We start from the raw sequence: 21,282 nt of genomic DNA on the forward strand, positions 1-21,282 counted from the left end.
GATATAAAACTCTAAAAATTTAGCTTTCTGTACTCCTTAATAAGAGACCTCTGAAAACAATTAATCAGTTCTTCTGGAATACATTTTCTCTCCAAACTTAGAGATATTTCAAAGAGAACATAGCAGAAGAGGTTTTCTTGTCTCATTTTAATTAGGGCATATCTTCCTAAGGGGACAACATTTTTTTGGAAGATGTCAACCTTTGGAATATCCTTAGCTATGGAAATACAACCCAGCTTGTCTCACAGCAAATTTAAAATAAAGAAGTAAAGTCTGCATGCAAAATCAGGGCAGCAGGTGGTCATTCCCTGTATAACTCCAGCTGTACTTGAGTTGTAAATCCAACAGCATTACAAAACTAGCAATGGGACACCCAGTGATTCCTTGCAGGCTTGAATCTGTGTTTCTGGGACCTTAAGGGAAATTTTCCTGAGATGTAATGTTTTCTCTTGGAACAATAAATGACATAAGTGTTATCTCCAGGTTTTTTTCAGAGCTGTGAAGTAATTAAACTTGTTTTTCTAACATCAGGACTAAAACCTGAACTAATCTAGTTTAATCATTCCCTTGTCTTTTACCAGCTGGAATGTGCATTAACCCCTGAGAACATTTGGGTGAATAGAAGTTCTGCTTGCAGTGGCTGGATTTTGTACACTGGGTAACAAAAAGTAGTCGGGTTTTTATTCACAGAGTTGATGTAGATGCTGTATTCTGCATTATTCTTTCTTGCAGAATCACATGGCAGCTGTTCCACATTTAGATGTCTTTAGGTTTATTTCATCAGTATCTGCTGCAAGCAGGACTTGGGCTCTGACACACTTTTGTTGTGTTGTGTATCAGTATTATCAGCTCTTCAGTCTGGACTGAAGAGGAAAGCTGGGTTCCATTGGTGTTATTGAGGGGTTTCCCAACATCTGTGAGAAAGACAGGATTTTAATTTTCAAACCTTTAAAGCAAATTGCTTTCAGGCTTCTAAGAATGGCTGTTCAAATAAGCATTTATGTGACTTTAATGTGAAATTTGTGTTAAGGGAAGCAATTTCAAGGGAAGTACGTCCTGATCTATTTTTCTTTACATTTGTTTAGAAAAGTTGTGTGAGTGCTCCATATAGGATTGGCAGGATGTTATAGCTGGAGGAAGTGCATTACTTTAAACTGGATCTCCTCTGCAAAATTGAGACTTTATTCTGCAAATGATACTCAGTGAGGACCTTGCTGAGTCAATGTCACATCTCAGAACTTCATCCTGCTTCACTCAGTACCAGTGCAGGGTTTTACCCTGGGAGGAGGTTTCAGCTCTGTGACCTGGCTGCTAGAAACACACACAGTTCCTAATGTTGAGTTTTTGATGAGCTCAATTCCTGTAAAGAGGTGAAGATTTTCACTTCAGCACATGGACAAACAGGAATGGGCAGGAGGAAGGGAGGCACACTGGGATTTTTCATGTTTTACAGTATCACAGTATAGTTTGCTATGGAGAAAAAAAACAAGCTGTGTGTCCCTCAAGGATATGGAAATTGAATGATCCTTCCATCTTGTGCAATAGTCTTCTTTGGAACCTCTAGATATGTGATCTTTTCCAGACCTCCTCTTTAAGCAGCACAATTCTGCCATTTTCCAGACTGGCACTTGCAGTGCCTCATGAGAACTGTTTAACTGTTTAACAGGGGTTTGAGATTTTTATTGTTATTTTATAAAATGTCTTATCAACTTGTGAGCAACTGTGGTGCTGGTTGTACCCATTTTAATGATGTTTGAGTTTTAGTAACATCTTTTCTTCCATTTTACACGTCTAGACGTAAATACGTCTCTTGGCATAAGGGAAATTGAAGTGGGAGTGTGTTTCATTAAAAAAATAACATCCCTGTCAAATAAATCTGTACTTAATTAAATTTCCTCTGTTTTAACTGCAAATAGGAACAGATAACTGTGACAAAACAAACAAAAATAAAGAATCTTTAGGAATACTGACTTACCTCTGATAAGAACCATCTGGCATATGCATATTCTTTTTTATAGCTTATGCTTTACTAACAAGTCAGCATTTGCTTCACATTTCTTCCTTCTACTTTGGGCTTACCTAATAGATTAAAGATATGTGACTTGAAGACTAAAGCCCTATTTTTCGATTTTTTAAGTCACTTTTTTCTTATATATTGAAAAGCATAAGGTACAACTAGCAAACAAATATTTGATAATTTGTAATTTTTAATTTTGTAATTAAAACTAATTTGATATTTCCCTTATTTGATAATTGTTAAGAGACTGAAGAGAAAGTGATAACTGGTTTTCACATCGTTAATAGTGCAGCTGTGGTTATTATCTGTAGGCAGTTACGTTAGTTGGGATTGCTTTCAGTGCTTCAGACTGCGGCCATAAAAATCTTAGATGACCTGGCAAAATGACCTTGCAAAACCATTTTCATGTTCCTGTGGCTGTTTCCACTTCCATGTATTGCTGGTCTCAGCTGTTTGTCCCAGGGCTGTGTGGATGTCTGCAGGAGCATGGGTCAGAGGCTGCCCAAGGCAGGAGTGTGTGACCTGCACATCCCTGCTCAGGTCACCCAGCTCCCTTCACTTTGCATTTCCTGTCTTTTGGAGAGGGCCAGCTGCCTCTTCTTCCCACACTGCTTGTGCTGTGGGACTGCAGGGGATGTTGGGTGCTGTGGTTAGGATTGGGAATGTGGAGCTGTCCTTTCCAAGCTGCATGGGAGTGAGTGTGGAGTTTTCCTTTAATGTCTACCCAAACTTTTCCAACACCTCCAGCTACACAGACGCTGCACCTGCCTGCCTGGGTGCCAGCAAAGCACGGGCTTCAACTTGGAGTCCAGTCTATGCTCAAAATGCAATGCTGATCTGTCTTACAGGTTTGCTGCTCAAAATGGCAGAGCACATGGATGGAGTTTAGCTCAGAGAAGAGCCTGGCACCTTGTTTGAGGATGGAAATTCTCTTAGTATAAAAGGCAACTTCAGGTCCTGATAACTCTGTAATTTCTGTTTCTGGCCACATTGGAATCTAAGTTGAGTCATAGGCACAGACAAAAATTGGCTTTTTGAATGGCAAGTGATCATATTATTAAATGTAAGTTGGTTCACTTCAACAAATAGTTTAAATAATTTCTCATATACTTCTCATTGTTTTATGTGTTGAAATGTTGGTCTGAGAATAGATGTGAAGTAAACTGTGAACAGAAGAGTTATGAGGCTTTTATGTTTTCATGGGATTTGTAGCTACTTTTCCACTCCCTCAACAGATCAGCCATAGAAATATCTCCTGTGAAGAAGCTGCCTCTCTTCAGTCTTTGATTAATTAGGGAGCACTGGGGACAGTGTGGTTTTAATATATTACTGGTTTGGGCATTTGAAAACTTGTATTCAAAAAAGCTCTGACAGAACAACTGTCTTTTGATCCTGTCTCAGCACAAGGCCACACAAAAATGGTCTGATTTTACTGCAGAGGAATAGAATTGTTACAAGAGATGGGAGAGGAAATGTATTGCCACTCACCTTTCAGTGGTCCTTTTCTGAAGGAGAGTAGCACAGAAATTAAAGATAAAGATTAAATAGTACATTTTTAATATCTCAGAATTTTTCGCTGCTCTTGGTCCCATCTGAATTGTGTTTAGCAAATACTTCTGATTCCAGGCTGAGATTTTTCTGTGGGGATATATGAAGCAAAACAGCATCTTCTGTTGGTGTCTGCCATTGATTTTTAACTGGGTCATATTCCTCTCTGCCAGTAGAAAGGAGAATGATGTGCAGGGAACTTCTCAAGGTGCTTCTGGCATCACCAGGTGAGAGGAGGTTGTGAAGTTGGACCTTTTCCACAGCTCTCTGCAGAGTAAACACTTCTTCTGTTCTATACATTACATTGTTGGTGAAATGCATCAGGAAATGTTTATAGTCAAGGGAAGTTTGTACTAACACTGTGTCATGCAACTAATCTGTTTGCATTCTAAAGAGCGAACACTAAGTTAGCTGCATTTTGCTCCAGACTCAAGTGTCTTATTAAATATTTATACATGGATTAGACTGTTTACTTTCCATCTCATACTATAGTTGTATTGGGAAGATCCAGAACACCTGGGATTTAATGAAGTCTTAAGGAAATTTTGCTTCAACTTTCCAAATTAAAGATTAGGAACTCACTGAAATACTGAGTAAATGCAGGAGAGTTTTAAATCAAGAAATATCAGTTCTAGAAACACTTTTTTAAAATTGTGTACAACAAAATATTCATGAATACCAGATCTTGATTTCACTCTATTCTGCTGCATTTTTCTTCTCAGAGCAGTGTCAGAAATACCAAAGAAATACCAGTTTCTCCTCGTTTGGCTTTGCTGGAGGTCTGTTCTTTACATTAGTGAAAACCAGTTGCTGGGATTAAGAAGTCACTTGGCTGACTTTGGTGGTGCTACTTTAGCTTTGTGCAAAAAATGGTAAATAAATGGGATCCTGGATCACAGTATTTCCAGTATGCTGGCTATGTAAAATATCCTTTTTTTAAGAGAGGCTGTAGATCTACCCTTAGTCTCCATATTTAGGTGTAACTACATGTATGTAATTGATATCTAGAAGTAGAGATGAAGTAAGAACAGTTTGACTGTCAAGGCAGAAAGCAGAAAAGAGTAGCCCAGACTTATTTTGCAGAGGATAATCCAGGCTCTTGGTGTGGAAACACTGATTCCCTGTGTATTTAACAGTTGTATCCCCTGGAAGGAACATTAAAAACTTTAATGTTCTTTAAACTACAGAAGTGTGAGTGAAAAGCTTCACTTGTAGAATGAAAGCTACAGCTAAACAAAGTTGAAAGCTGGTTATTTATGTGTAAGTCATCCTAGGCTGTGCGTTTTATTAGAGAAACTGGGGAGCACTACTTTTAAGCCATGACCAGTGGTTTTTGGTGTTCTCCCTCATCTTGCACAACACTGGGAATGTTGGTGCTGTCCAACCATTTCACAAATCAGCAAGAACTTGTCTCATCAGCACTCACCTCCAGCAAGTATCTGCTCACTTCACCATGAGATGTGAACATAGAAGACCTTTAACTCTTTCTCTTGAGTGTAGTGGCCTGGGGTCTTGGGCAGCTTGGAATGTAAATGGCTTCTGAACAAATTTACACATTTCTGCTCCTTTGCCGGCTCCTAAATGTCACTGCATATCAGAAGCTTCCTCCTAAACACAGCTAGCTAGTCAAGTTACACACTTTGGAGGGCTTCCAAAAATCATAGCAAGTACTGCTTGTCAGAACTGGTAGATTTTGCTAATTTTTGCTAAACATATAGGATTTGATCTCGATTCAGCTTTACAGGAGCTAATATTTTATCCACTGTTTTACAAGAGTGAAGGAGCCTCATTCTTGCAAGATGAAGAAGTAATGAAATGTGGCTATGACTAATAATGCACTTTCTTTCTGCTGATTCTGAGCTAATGCTTCCTATGTTTAAATTATTTTCCAAATATTTTGTGCAAGTTTTGGAAATAAATAAAACCTAAATTTCTAGGTATGTACTCTTATAATCTACTTTGCCCCTGAGTTTGTTTGGATAGGATTTAAGAGTTGTATGTGCTGCGTAAAATTTGTGTTCCAGACTAAACAAAAAATATATTTACAAATTGTCTGCTTAGTTTAATTTTTAATGTTCTTTCCACAGAAGGTACTGTTTGAGATATTATTTTGTTCATATATCCATGAAAAAATATTGATATATTTTCACATAACTTTTGTGCTGAAGCCTAACAAGAAAAATTAATTGTGGAAGAGATTTTGTTTCAATCAAGTACTTTTTCTTTATTTATCACTTGATTACTTTTCCCTTGCATTGAACTTACATGCTACTAGAAATATTACACAGATTTCTTTCACCATCTCTGTAGAAGAATCGATTTATTCCTGTAAATTAGAAATATATCTGTCCTGTAACAGCTCTGTTAATGTGGGAGGTAAAAGGCTATTTCCAGTAGAATTGGAAGGCACCATCCAACTGGATCATATTTTAAAAAGAGCATTTGTGCAAAGACTCTAGTTGCTTTGGTCTGGTGATTGTTTTCAATATTTACAGTACAGCAGGGCCTGGGGCCTCAGTTACACATCAGGATCAGTTGTACTTTGTATAAACAATAAAAAAGACTTGCACCAAATAACTTTTCTTTTAAGCATTAAATGTCCTGATTTTTTAAGGAAAACACACAGCTGGGACAAAACCATGGAATGATCCCAAACCAGCTGGACATAAGGGCAGATCTGGATTTCCTTCCATCTGTGTTCAACTGTGGAGCATTTGGATTTAGTGCTCACTGGAGACATAATAGATTAATAGACATTTAAAGATTCCTTTCATGGATCCTCAATTTAATTAAACATTCCCAAGACACACCCAGGCAAAGCTGAAGGATAAAACACTCAATGAAGAAGAGCCTGAGAATATTTTGGTAGAATCTGATTCAAGCAAGCAGAGGAGCTCAGGAGGCCTCTGCCCTGGAGCTGGCTCTGGGCTGGGGGTGGAGTGGGGCAGCAGCCAGCTGGCCATACCTGACTGGGTGAGTGTGTGCTCAGGTCATGCAGCCTCTCAACAGAGTTAAGGAGCCATGAAAGCACCACATGACTCTGTGGAATGTCCTGTTTCTAATCATCACAGTGTGGATCAAGTTTTAGCATTCTTTTATTTAATTTAGAGAAAGATAGGTCACTAATTTAACCCTTATTGGAGGATTGAATGTATGTTCACCACATAATTTAGATTGACTTACAGTCGGGGGTACAAAATATCTTCAAGATAGTGTTGTGTTTCTGAGTACTGGCCTGCTAAATACAGGGGGGATCTGATCTATCTTGCTTTCATGGAAGGTTGCTAGATTTGGAGATACTTATAAAAAAAAAGCCTTTGAAGCTGCTGGAAAAGGAGGTGCATTTCACATATTGCCATAGTGGAGAGGAAAATAAAATACTACTAATAGTACTACTTGGTACTAATAGTCAATTATTTCTTTGAAAACTACAGTATAAGCTCTTAGCACTAGAAAGATGTAGTAATTAAAAAAAATCTGTTTATCAAAATAAATAATATTGATTTGAAACCAGTAATCACAATCTGAAAAAGTCCCAGATTTCTTCCCCTCTTGCTGCTGCATCTAGAATTGCAAAGACAAGGGAAGTATTTTTTTATTTTCTTTTATTTATTCAGCAAAGACAAAGTTTCTGGATAGCTAAATTTCACATCCCTGGGATAAAACAGCTGTTATTCCAGTTATCTCTTTTCATTTCTCAGATTCTTTATTCTGCTTTTATTTTCTATTTATTTATTTCAATTTCTAGCCTTGACTATTCAGCCTTCCTCAGTGGCATGATTCCTCTCAGGCTTTGGTTGTGAGACAATTGGAAAGCTGGCATTTCCAGTCAGTGGCAGATGTAAGACAACATTTCTGCTGATGCTGCTTCAGCCAAGCAAGGCTTGGCTGTGCTGGCAGGAGCAGTGGCAGTGGAGGAGTGGTGCCTGTCTCTGACACAGGGCTGTGCTTCACTGCAGCCATCATGTGTCTGTAGGGATGTCACTGAGAAGATACCACAGTCTTTATGTGATCTAAAACTCTGTAGAAGTGACTGTGTGTTCATTGAACCAGCTCACTGTTCTGCTGTTCTTGCTGGCTAAAAGGCTGTTATAAATGCCTGTGGGGATTATCAAGAGCTTAGCCTGGTGTGAGAAGGGTGGTATGTATGTGTGGGCTCAGGGCAGTTGGTTGCATGCCATGCAGCATGGTTTGAAGCTTTAAAAAATGTTCTGTGGAAAAGCATTGCTGCAGCTAGCTGTGGTTTAACTGAAATTGGAGTGAGTGCAGAAACAAGGGAAGTACAAAGCCAGTTTACAGCAGTGATCAAGAGAGGATTCTTTCTTTCTCTATTCTTTTAAAGTATGCTTTGCTTATTTTTCTCAAATGGCAGTTGGATGGTTGGTCCCTGGCTGATGACTCCAGGGAAAGGGCTTAGAGTAGTTTGTGTAGCTCAACAGTGGCTGTTCTGGCTGCAAAAGGAGCACTGGCAGCGACTTCCAAAGAGTCCTGCTGAGTCTGTGCAGACCAGATCCACTTCCAGTGCTTGTCATCCCAGGGTTTCTGGGGGGTTGCATTTTTTTATGAGCTGTGGGAAGGCTATTTGCAGATCTGAGACAGTTTTGGTTTCTCTGAAATGACATGTCATCATGTTGGCATGTAGGGACACTACTCTTTGATGTAATAGGATGATGTTGAACTAAAACATCACTTTATTGTGGCGTACTGGTCCCCATTTGTTATTTTTTAGCAGAGTTTGCTGTCTGAAACAAATCTGTAGAAGTAGCTATGCTGTGAACTTTGTATCTTTCAAACTTTTGATAATGCCTGTCATTCACTGTGCTCCAAGCGAGTGCAAAATACATGAGAAATATGATATCACCTTTCAGAACATTATGGCTACATCAACATAACAAATAAAAACTGGGAGATGTCAGTATTTGCTGTTAGAAGAATATGTATGCAAAGGGGAGAAAAGCAAAAAAAAAAAAAAAATTAAAATTAATGCCTACTATTTCTTACAAAGATAAAAAGGGAAATACCTTGTTTTTGCAAAATGTGGTTTCTTTCTACAGACTTTTCTTGATTTCCATCATTATACTGTCCTGGTAACTTCTGAACTACTAAACAGACTTAACCAAAGCTTGGAGTTGCCCTCCCTCTGTAAGCTATATTGGGGTAAAGACTGCTATCCTCAGTCTCTTCTAGACATCAAGATTAAGGCCTACTAAAGGCTTCTGCTTTTTCAAGTGAAAAGCAGAGGATAAAAGGCATTCAATATTCTTAAGGTTTTTAAGTTTATGCTGTTACTTCATGCCTTTTTTCCTAGGTTTTATTTTTAATTCTTTTAGATATGTAACCTTAAAGCATTCTGAAAACAATCAGAAACAATTGCAGCATTGATTAGCAGCTGAATTAAAACAACTGATGAGCTACCCTATCTCTCCCTTTGTCTTGTTGGCATGTTTGCTTAGCTGTAGGATACGTTACTAACCCTTAGGCTTTTCAGTTCTGCTGGGTGCAGTGAAGGCCATTTTCTGGCTTGCCATCCATCAGAACTGGGAACACTTTCACCTTTTATTTTGAGGAGGAAGAAGCTGCTGAGCTGATATGGAAATAGCAGGCTGGTTATTGTCTGTGAAAAGCTGCTGAGACCTGTGTGCAGGACAGCCCCAGTCAGGCTATCCTGTCATCATACACAGATCGCTGATTATCACACACCAGTGTTTGTGATCTTCTGCAGTGCTGCTTCCTTCTGTCTCCCATCAAGGCCCAGTGAGCACAGACCGTGACAGGTAAAATCTTCTTCCAGACCTCAGATGCTCCCATACAAAGAGCCATGCTTAATCCCTGGCCTAGTGTGTAATTTAGCAATCTGCATGGTCATGAATTCCAGGGATATATGGGCAGGAAGCGCAGAGCAGTGTGGGTAGCAGAGCAGGCCTACAGAGTCATTTAAGTCTTTGTTGTATTGTGTAGTGAGGGATTTTGGGGACAATGAGACCTGTCTATCAAAGATTAAGCAGACTGGAAGTGTGGTTTATACCAACAAATGAATGAAGCTTTTTGGAGTGTTAATACAGCCACGCAGTAAATGTCCAAGGACTTAAACATACAATTTATGTGATGACAAGCAACATTGGAATAGATCATTTATTCTATATACCTTAGCCAGTGGGAATTCAAGTAGGTGAAAAGTTCATTTCCGTCCTTACCTCGATCAATTTGCAACACTTATATAGGACAAGTGAAAAAGTGTCTATTTTTTCTCTCCCAGACTTTGGTTTGAAGTTATTTTTACTAATTGCAGTTTATTCTCTGGCACTGCCCAGTAAACCAGCTGCTGACTGACTGGCGCTTATGTTATCAGGTTCTGCAGTGAAATTTTGCCTGGACCCGCTCTGCTTAAGCCCCTAGAGATAACTGGAATGTGGCCAGATGTTATGTTAGTAGATATGCAGACCTCTGCTACTCTCCACTCCTGCTTTGGCCTGTGTATTTCCAAGCAATGTATGGATGAGAATCCACAGACTCCATTTTTTCCTTTTAAGTGAATTGTTTATATGTTTGCAAAGCTCCCCTCAGCTCTGCTGTGTAACAGATCTCTGGGAAGAGGTTTTGTTCTAAATCTGCTATCTTGAATAAGCATGAGATGGTTCCCATCTGAGTTTTAAATCTTGACTAATATTATCTATTCCAACAGATACTGTTGGTTTTAGCAGAACCCCGTGCAAGGAAAGCTGCTCAGACCTTTCTGAAGTGCCAGGAACATGCTGGGAAGGCTATGGGAGGCAAAATGTAGGGGAAACTACTTGCAGAGAATCTATTGTTTGCTGCTGACCCTGTACTGGCCAGATCTGTGCATGGCCTACTTTCCCTGCCTGCCTTTCTAACTAGAAGCATCCTTTGGGGCTGAATGACCTTAGTGGATAATGAGAAGTTTTGCTGTGTTTCTCCCTTGTAAACAGAATGTTTAGCATGTGCAGCATGGTCTAATGACTAAAGTGGATACTTTCCTAAAAAACGTGTAGAGGGGCTTTTTTGTTGTTGTTGTTTGTTTTGTATTTTTTTTTATTTCCAAAAAGGAGGCTACTTTGTTCACTAGACTATTAATGTTATACATGATATGGTAGTAAGTCTTAGAGGCAGTCATGCTGCATATATCACATGCCAGGCTCAGACTTGCTTTCAGAATTACATTGTACTCAGCACTAATTTGGTTGTAATAGCACAAACACTGAGTATCAGACAGGGGAAGGGACATAGTAGTGCATCAGTGAGAACAAAGGGGAAAAGACAAGATTGTTTTTCTGGAACATTGCTTAACTTACAGCAATTTACAGATACACATTTTCTGTGTAGCAGTGAAATGCCATAGAATAATTAGATTAGAAAAATAACAGGACAATCCAGTGTGATAAAATTGAACCAAAAAAGTAGTCATAAGATTGTTGTCCAGAATAGGTTAGGCTGTGGCTGGGATTGCTAGCTGAGATAGAGGAAAGGTTCAGGTTTTTGATTCAGTTATCTCAGCATTTTACACATTTTTTCTCTCAGGAATTTGAGACAAATTGAGAGAAATTCCCAGAAGCATAAATGGATACAGACATTTAAATCTGCTTTTAGAATAGCAATGTTATGCTTGGGATCCAAATTTATATTGTTCATCTTCTAGTGATACACTTTGCATTCGGCAGAAACAGAGAACACAATAACAATAATTGAAAAGTTTTATTTAATTATGGTATTATTACCAACTGAAAAACCACAGCTATGTTTTATTCCAAATATGAAAAGAAATCTGTATTATTTTAGTTAATATTAAGTAATCTCTGCAAAAAAATTCACCTTGCTATTTAATTTATTGCAAAATGCAGTAAGACAAATGTCATTGATATGAGCAGTCACATTACTGACTGGAATATCTGCAGATAGACAAAGAGTAGAAAGCAAAGATTGAACACCTTTTATGAAGATTCAAAGACAAGCTGTTAAATATAAAGATTGTTCTCTTAGTCGTTAATTTTGCAGCATTTAAACAAAAAAAAAGTTGTTCTGGTTTAGCTGGAATACCGTGAGATGGTTGACAGCAACACAGGAAACTTCTGTAAGAAGTGTGAAAAATAGGGAATTCCTTCCTCCCTCCCTCCCATACAGAGTGCAGCTCTCATTCTCTCTAGGTGCAGCCAGGATTCCCGTGGGCAGTGCCTGTGTGGGATGCGTGACACTCTGCAGCTCTGCCCCTCAGTGCACCAGGCAATCTCAAACCATCCTCTCTGCTAAGGAATAGCTGTACTTGGAAAATGTGTACAGGCACTCGCTTCCTGCTAGATCTACTCTTTACCCACATCCCTGTTCGGTCTCTGAGGAAACACTAACTTTTCATAGCCTTTGCTTGCAAAGGGGAATTAGACGTTTTTTAAAAAAGGGTTGGTTGTAAAGGAAAGAACTGGAGAGGAGCCCAAAGCAAATTAACAGATCTGGACACAGCAGACCCTGCGGAGGTTTGGAGTCTGCTCGGCTTCAGCATGTGGCTGAACCCTCGCTGCCTTTCTAGATACAGTGTCCTTTTAATAGTCTTAACAGGCCTGACACTGGCAGGATTTCACTTGCTCAGTACACTACTTAATACAGCTAATTTTCTACTGACAACATTTTTTTGCAACAATGAATCTTCTGTCACTAGAGTCCAGGGGGAAGGCAGCTTGGAAATGCCAGCCAGAGGCAGGGGGAGCAAGTTCATTGTCACTGCTCACTTAAACAGTTCTTTAGAAACACACTGAGATTTTTATTGGTTTGTTCTTTGGGGTGCTAGGGATAAATGGAAGGGAAAATAACACAAGAAGAACTGCAAGTTCTTCTTTCCTCATGAGCCCACGGCAGATCCCTGAACGTTGTGTGTTCTAGGGGGTATCTTAAGGAGAGGTAGAAGCTGTGGGTTTGTGGGCAGCAGTCCTGATGTGGCTGCCCACTAAGTTACTATGATTCAACATCTGTTTTCCCCAGGAGACTTGTCTAATACCTATGATTAATGTTGTGTCTTCCTCTGTAATGAGTTAAGTAAAACTCCTTTAAATTTTTTGTGAACAATAACTTTCTTAATCTTACCAAATGTGTGGGAGACATGATAAATATACACATTTATATACTCATGGCCACGAGAGCCAGGGAACAGAGGGGCTGTGACCCTCACTTGTCATTCTACTCATCCCTCTTGTGGGGACTGACTGCCAAGGAGCTCCCACTTGGTCATTGCCATGCTCTCACCAGAGATGAGCTGTGTGCATCCTGGGGAGGAAAACACTTTGCATATGCTGCCTTGTCTGCTTTCCTGTCCAGCCACCAGGAGAATGGAAAGAAATTCTAGGGAAACCCTGTGTTTTCTTCTGAAAGAACTAATTCTTTTGTATTAAAATTCAGTTCAGGACTTATTTTGCTGTCAAGAGATGTACACAATACTCAAATTTTCTTCCTTCAATTAAGGGCAGGAAAATGTTATGACAGCTGCTGTCCTATGTGAACAGGTCGGGGAACTGTAAAGACTTTCTAAAACATTTTTTAGAGATTAGGCACTGAAGGCTTGAGGGAGAGAATATGAACTGAGGTTGCAAAAGACCATAAAACCTTTGGCTGTACTATGCTCTTTTGTTCCTTGAAGTCAGGAATGAAAAATTGAAGTCAGTTAGACCTCACTTGCTTCAACATTTTTTGTTAAGTTTTTGTAATTGAGTATTTAAATAAAAGCCCTATTTTTTTGCATGTTGATGAGTGTAATGTAGTGCCAGAGCTCCATGAGGTGCAGCAGCAGTTCCTGCTTATGTTACCTCCTCCTTCATGTCTCATTTCCTCAGCTACCTCTAATTCAGGCTTAAACATGTGTATGATTTCAGAGGAGTGCCTGTTGTCAGTCTCATGTGCTGTCTGCATGAATTGTCTTCATTGACAATGAATGTGTATGAAGCTTGTACTGCTCTGCCAATTGAAAACACGAAAAGACCCTAAAGATATCAGTCAAGGTAGCAAAAAGAGCTTTTGCTGTGGCAAACAGCAAAAATTGAATCTCAGATGACCAAATATCACCTGGGGCTCACGGCCAATTGGCTTAAACAAACAGTGGGTAATCAGTGATGAGGGGTGATCACCTCTGCTGTGGTGACACTCTGCAATGCAATTCATCAGGATCTAGTCTCTGCAAATCTTTTGTTCTGCTCAAAAAAGGTATAATTTTGACTGAATGTGAAAAAGGCAAATAAATGTAATTCAAATACATAATGCAGGTCCTTAAAAATAAACTTTAAATCATAATTTTCATACATTGGTTATTTGTTTAATTGGAATACAATGTAAGTCATCATTCTGCTTTGTACATCCTGCTGCTTGTTCTTTATTTTAAAAAATCCCCATAGCTCAAATCTTTCTGTTGCTGTAGTGCCCAGCATTGTGGGTGTTGCCTGTGGCTCCCCTCCTGTCTGGAGCTCAGCATAGGAGGGTTGTGGCCTCAGTGGTGCTGCTCTCACACAGATGTTACAGCCCACAAGGGCTCTCACAGGCTTTCATGTTATCTGTGCTCTCTGGGGCCTGGAACCTTTCCACAGGAGCTTATTTCTTATCTAACTTGGACATTTCACAACATCAAAGCAAAAAAAGCAACCAAAATTGAAGTCATTCTTTTTCACTTTCATACATTTTTCATAGTTGCTTCAGAAAGTTGTGAAGTATAAAATGGAATAATTACTCTCAGTTCATATTGAGTCACTCCTGGCATTGTCCATGGTGGGGAAAAAGATGACAGTATGTGGTCTCTTTGTGTGTTTTAAATAGAAGAAGCAAATATGTGGAATTTATTGGATCAGGATGTTTCATGAAAGCTTTTAACTGGAAATCAAGCATTCTAAGGAACAAGATTTTCATGGATTTGAATATCCAATTAAAAAATACAGATATTCTTAAAAATTGTCTAGAGTTCATCTATAGTTATGTATTTATAATGTGGTAAACCATCCTTTACAACTTTGTTACTGAAGTATGGGATTCATCAAATGATTTGTGGAATCAAATTTCAATAATTTTTTAAGCAATTAAAAAATAGGGTAAACCCATATATATTAAAATATATACATACATACATATACATGCACACACACATATTTTATCACCTAGATTTTCTACTTGCAGTCATGTCTAGTCAGGCTTAGTGGAAATAACAGAAGTACTTTTTGAAAATGGATTTCATCATATGAATTAAAGTTTAAAATTGTGTTAAGACCCAGCCTGCAGTTGCCCATTACTACATTAAAAGATTGGTCCTGAGATGACCAGAGCAGCCTTGACAGTCAGCAGTATGAGCATGCCAAAGGCTGCTTTGTATAAATAGAAAGCTTCTGAAAGGCATTGTGATACGAAAGGATTTTATATGGTACATGAAAAAAATGTCTCTTTTGTTAAAATTAAAGGGAAAAAAAATTCACCCTAATATCCTTCCTTAAACAGAGAACAAAACAGAAAAAAAACCCCAAACAGTGGCGGATTTTTGGGAGGATGCTGAATGAAGCAGGATCGTTGCATAGGATTTTTTTTTCTGGTCCATTATTTCTGTGTGCACATACAGTTTTTTGTATTCTTCTCGTGCTGTGTAGGTAAAAAGCTGTGTAGAGGAGCAGTGAATTATCTGAACGAACTAAAGCAGCCATTTTTAACTTAGGGGTTCCCCTAAGTTTTTAAAGGAAAAACAGAAAAATTATTTTCTTTAAAAGTACAAAGCGTTTTTCAGTAGGGAGAATAATTACTTACTCTGGAATGTGAGCAGGGCAGTGGATACCTGACCTGTAATTTAGGAAAATACTGAAGGGGTTTTCATCAGTAATTATTATTATTACAGTAGAACTGTGGGGCCCCAGCTGAGAGCAGGACTCTGTTGTGCTACTCCCTGTCTATCTAGCAAGAGAGAAACCACTGCTGTGGGAATCTTGCTGTGGAGGCAGAGCAGACCAAAGAGGAGAGGGAAGGAAGTGGAGGTGGGAAGCTGAAGGTTGGCCCAAGGCTGTGCTGCTCACAGCCATGGCTGCCTTGCACTGGTAAGTCACTGACAGAGCCCTCCTCTGAGTTCGGGGAGATCCCTGGGCCAGCTTTTGTAACATGGTGGCTCTCATCAGGGAGAATGTCCCTGGTTTAAATGGGAAATACAATCTGTGTGTGTGAAAGAGCATCTTGAGGGACCAGTCCCTTGGACAGGCTGTGCTGTCCAACAGGAATTGGGTATGGAGATCTTCCTTAAAAGTTTCAGCCTTAGAGTATGCTGTGTATGAGAACATGCATTTTTAGGGCCAGAATGTAATGAGTTAATTGTTGGCTGTTTGGTTCACCTTTATGACATCAAACAAGCATAAGATGCTTCAAGCTAGAAAGCATTTGCTTGTGAAGTAAGTATTTCACTAACAATCTTTTGTGTCAATAAAACATGTTTTATGGGGCAAATAATGGATGAAGGAATAGAGAATGTGAATAAGAACCTTTTAAAAAATTTGGTCACTGAATTCTCATAGAGGAGGAACCACATGTTAGTTTCAGAAGACATGAGCATATTTAAATCCAGTTGCTCTTTTCATACACGGGACCTTAATTTTGCTTAGAAAATGAATAGTGCTTTTTGTTGCTTGAAATATGGCAGTCTACAAATTTGCTAACAAAAGTAGGAATCAGTTCTGCCTTTCTTGATCAGTAGTATTTTCTGCTCAGTTACCAGAGCTGCTAGATTTATCTTAGTGGGTTCCAGTGTTTTTTATGGTGATGAATCACTGAGTTGGCATTTGACTGTGACTTAGGCCAGTTGAATTGTTCCCCAAGTATGTACTTGTTTTTTTTTGTCCCAGAAATAAGTGGCCTATCCAGTGGTTCCATACCACTTCCATGCATGTTCCTTTACACAGTGACAAATCAAATAAATTTGTGCTTTATTCTCCAAGCCCACAGAGGCAATGGGAAATAAAAGAATGTTTGGAATTTGCAGTGCTATGTGTAGCAGCTCTGCTTCAGTGGGCGAAAATTTATGTGGGGTATTAGAGTTGGCAAAAGGGGTAGGGACAGTAGAGAAACTGATGTGTTGGATTGGGCAGCAGCAGAGGCCCCATCATTACCCATTGTTCAAGCATTTCGTCATGACACCCTGGGACACAGGTGAATTTAAAAGGATATAAGGAAGAAGGAACATGTTGCAGAACCTTTTCCACCTTGAAAGACGCTGCCATCAATTACACTTTCAGGCTGTTTGGTTTTACTGCCTTCTGCAGTGTGGTGACTCAGAAGCAATGGGAGGTTCCTTTTGCAGGCATTTTTTGCTCTTGCTTACCACACATTGAGAATGGAAAGCTGAATGTCTGAGCCAGCTGTGTATTTGTAACGGTTTGCAATGGATGTGTGCAGAACAGAGATACACATGATTCATGCTGATCTTGTGACACAAACTTGGTTAGAATCCAAAATTATCTATGAAAATGCCCAGGTATATAAAAAAATAACACTATTTTTACCAGCATCATATTCATTACAGACAGGCATCTCCTTTAGAGCGCTGCTGCATTGCAAAAGTCTGGTGCACAAATATGGTTGAGAATGCAGGTCATTGATTTCAAATATATGAAGTTCTAGTGAACATTTGAGAGAACATTCACAAGTCACAGTAATTTCATTGGCTTTGTTATTGCTTAGTATTATTAGCAATCTATAAGTTTTTACTTTTTAAAAACTATTGTTATACATCTGGGAAACCAAAACACTTGCATTAATTGCCAATGGCTTTTTTGCAGGCTACTGTGTAATATATGCTGAACATTAAAGATTAAATATAGAGAGCTCTGTTCTTGTCCTCACTGCTAGGAGCTGTTTCATCCATTTTATCCTTTGGATAAGTAAGAGCAATCCTGGTGCTAAAGCACAGTAAAGACTTGGTAAGCACATTGAGGTCAGACAAGTTCCACCTGGCATTGAGCTCTGTAAGTTTGCCTTGTGGTAAAACCTGAGTCTTCATTGTGCTGTTATCCTTGAATTGCTCCTGCATGCCACTGTGCCTGCTCTTTATAATGCTCTAATCTTGGAACAGTTCATGGGAGTGCTGCTGAGTGACGAAAAATACTGCTTTTTTAGCAGTGAAGGCAAGTCCTTTGTTTCAGCATAGAAAACATGATTTCCATCCACACAGACTTCAAAAGAAACAGTGAGAATTCTTGAGAGCCTGATTATCATGGCATAATCACATTATCAGAGAGATTAGAAGCACTTTACTGTGTCCTTATGCTTTAGTGACACTCCAAGGCACTGGACAAAATCTTCAAGTGCTGTTAAAATCTTTCTTGTAGGGCACTAATGCAGGAGAAGGCCCTGAATGGGGCTGTGGGCCCTGAAATCACAGAGAACATATTTAATTCTTCTGTCGCAGTTGCTCATCCAAACACAAGCAGAAGGTGTAGTTGCTGGCCTTTACTCTCCGGTCTAGATGTATTTCTCAGAGCCACCTGCAGCAGAGCAAAACAAAAGCCTCCTAAAATGTTAATTCCCCTCAGTTCCAGTCATTGTGAAACACTGTCATTAACCAGGCAATCAAGCTAATGGAATACAGAAGTATTAGCAATTCAAACAAATGAGGAATTCACAGTGTGTTTTCTCTGCAAACCTGGTGGCCTCTTGGATGCCGTTTCTTTTGTGAGAGGTAAGTAAGACTGTAACTGTGCCCATTTTCAGGTTATGCCTCAGCACTGCTGTGATGCCTTGAGGTAAACAGTCCACAATCCATGCTTTGTAATTGAATTGTTGCCTGAAAGCCTCTGAATTGCTTGTGATTATGGGAAATTCATTCTCAGCTTTAACTTTTTTAAGTGAGAGTAAAACACATGATTTTTAACGTTTCTTGTTGTGTATGGTTGCCAAGGACAGCTGAAGATTTGGGGAATAATGTTCTGATTATATAGTTTCCAATATAAAGGATTCCATTGGTAATTAGCCCAGAGTGAAGAAAGCTAAAAATAATCAACATAAAAGCCTTTTCAGATGTGAGTCTGTGCCTCTGGAAGTGCACACTGTGGACAGTGTCTAGACAGAAAAGGTATGAAATATCAAACATGCACTTGACCTCCGTTAAAAGGCCAGGATGAAACAATCACAACAGAAAGAGCGATATGGGAGAATTGTTGCAGTTAAAAGAAAACTGCAACAACAGTGAAGAAAGACACATGGAATATGGGAAAAAAAATTTTAGGCTAAACAGGTACTAAAAATGATCCTGGGAAAAGAATTTTTGAAATTATGTACACTTTGTTTCACTTTGCTTGGTTTTAAACATGTAACAATGCGTTTTTAAATTAACAGTAAAAGTCTTTACCTGCCAAGCCATGAGTCAGGGCTTTGTATGTCTCCCGCTGAGATTACTAAAACACTTGCAGCAGGGAGCTGCATTCCTTCTGCTGTTTTACGGAGTTAGGGAAGTAGAAGGGAAACACACTTCCATGGACATGAGAATTAAAAGGAGAGGGAATTATGTGGTGGAATTATTAAAGTGTGGGGTTTTTTTCAACTCCTTCCTCTATTCTATTTTACTGTAAGTCTCGATCCTTTACGCGGGCAACTTTGTGTGAACCACTGATCGTCTTGCCAGTGGAAAGCATGGCCATAAACCGTATTTTCTGCTGATATTGTGGGAGCTTAGGGTGGTGTCTGTGTTGTTCTCTGGGCACGGCCCCGCAGGGCCTTGAGGGCGCGGTAACGCCGGGCCGGGCCGGGCGCTGAGGGCGCGGTAACGCCGAGCCGGGCCGGGCGCTGAGGGCGCGGTAACGCCGGGCCGGGCCGGGCCGGGCCAGGCCGGGCGCTGAGGGCGTGGTAACGCCGGGCCGGGCCGGGCCGGGCCGGGCGCTGAGGGCGCGGTAACGCCGGGCCGGGCCGGGCCGGGCGCTGAGGGCACCTCCGAGCCGGGCAGCGCCAACCCGTGGGGGCCGCGCCCTCTGCCGGCATTGCCCGGCTCTGCAGCCGCGGAGCGCGCCGCTCCCTCCTGTGCCCGGGCTCCTCCAGGACAAGGGGATTTCTGACAGCGACCTCGCACTCTGAGTGCTGCGAGGAGTCCAGGCAAGGGCAGCAAGCAGCTGAAGGGTCTGGAGCACAGGTGTGATGGGAAGCACTCTTAGGTGCTGCGGCGTGTCCAGGGAAGGGCAGCAAAGCCCTTCCTTCCCATCACACCTGTGTGCCAGACCCCGCTGAAGGGGGAAGCGCCTGGAGGAGCTGGGCTTGTTTAGCCAGGAGCAAAAGAGGCTCGGTGGCGACCCTATTTACTCCTTTCTGACCCTCTTTTCTGAAAGGAGGTTGGGGTGAGGTGGGGTTCGGCCTCTTCTGGGCAACCTGTGGTCGTGCAAGGGGAAATGGCCTCAAGTGCCAGGGGAGACTCAGGCTGGACAGTAGGAAAAGATTCTTCACTGCAAAGAATGGTTAAGAAGTGGAACATAGTGGAGTCACCATGTCTGGAATTGTTCAAAAAATGAACAAATGTGGCAGTTGGCAATATGGTTTAATGTGCATGGTGGTATTCAGTCCAAGGCTGGACTTGATCTTGCAAGATCTTCCAACTTTAATGATTCAGCACATCATCACCAGACAGTTTAGGGAAGTGGTTGACCTTCTCCACTCTGTGTTGGCGTGGCCCCATCTCTAGTCCTCTGTGCAATTTTGGGCAGTCTTTGTCTGAAAATGGACAGGGAAAACTTTAGGATGTCCTAACTAGCCAGAGCGGTATCAAACTGTATAAAAAGTTGAGTTGGAAAGAGTAATTACAAAGGAGTTTGTGGACATGATGCATTGACTTGTTTTTAATGTATATTAGGGTCGACCAGGACCAATTGGGCTTCAAGGACCAATAGGAGCACCTGGATTTACTGGCCCAGAAGGTTTGCCTGGAGCAAAAGGTGAGAGAGGAGCCGTGGGCCCTCCTGGACCAGCTGGACAGAAGGGTGACAAGGTAGGCTCAGCAGTGACTTTTCTGTCCCTGCAATAGTTCTGTGGCCTTCTGTATATTTTTGAGTGAATAAAGATAATCTTGGGCTATATGTCCAGGGATAAAAATACAATGGCATTTCAGCAGTATCTTTAGAGAATTGTCTGCACTTATTTTTGAATGAGAATACAGATGCTAAAGCTACTGACAGTATAGCTATCCTGGTAGGTGAACTACAGCCAAATGAGCATTGCTATTGCAAGTAGTCTGTCACTGCACATGCCCAGGGGTAGATGGTTATTATTCACACTCTGTTCAAGGAGACATGGAGCTGGTTCCTGTGTAGAAGATCCTGAGCTGGTGTCTAGAAAAGCAAAAAGAATAGGTACTAAACAAAATCTGCAGTTCAGAATACAATAAACTACACTACATCATAATAACTAGAGTAGCCTATAAGTTTTGGATGACAATGAATGCAATGTGCACGATTGGAAACAATTTCTTTGCACTGAAAAAAATCCATTTACTCCAGAACTGTTTCTATCCCCTGAAATTATATATATGCAATACCAACATGCCATAGGAGTCTCTCTCTCTTCATCCCTTGTGGAAGAAATATATTTTACCTTTCCAAAGCAAGAACAAGTAAGGGAATTCTGCTTGCACAGTCTGTTTTGCTGCTATTCAGAGCAGAGCAACAAGGTGTGGCAAGTACTTGTAGCTTGGGCAGTCTGTAGTTAATGCAGTGGTCTGCCTATCTCTGAGGGTCCTA

General features: G+C 40.4%; 1 protein-coding gene across 2 annotated transcripts in view; it reads left to right on the plus strand.

The window, feature by feature from the left end:
- COL4A6 (collagen type IV alpha 6 chain) overlaps positions 1–21,282 on the plus strand; it is a 110,469-nt gene that overhangs the window by 50,514 nt on the left and 38,673 nt on the right. The window contains exons 1-2 of one of the 2 annotated variants that reach the window (XM_059859061.1): positions 15,945–15,963; positions 20,400–20,534. Coding sequence is in view for 1 of the 2 variants with exons in the window: in XM_059859060.1 (XP_059715043.1) it covers positions 20,400–20,534 (135 nt within the window). In the remaining variant the exon portion in view is untranslated. Of the gene's footprint in view, positions 1–15,944; positions 15,964–20,399; positions 20,535–21,282 lie in introns of those variants that run through there. The other variant, XM_059859060.1, reaches the window with a different exon arrangement.

The sequence above is a fragment of the Haemorhous mexicanus genome, chromosome 14, assembly GCF_027477595.1.
Source record: "Haemorhous mexicanus isolate bHaeMex1 chromosome 14, bHaeMex1.pri, whole genome shotgun sequence".
Taxonomy (NCBI): domain Eukaryota; kingdom Metazoa; phylum Chordata; class Aves; order Passeriformes; family Fringillidae; genus Haemorhous; species Haemorhous mexicanus.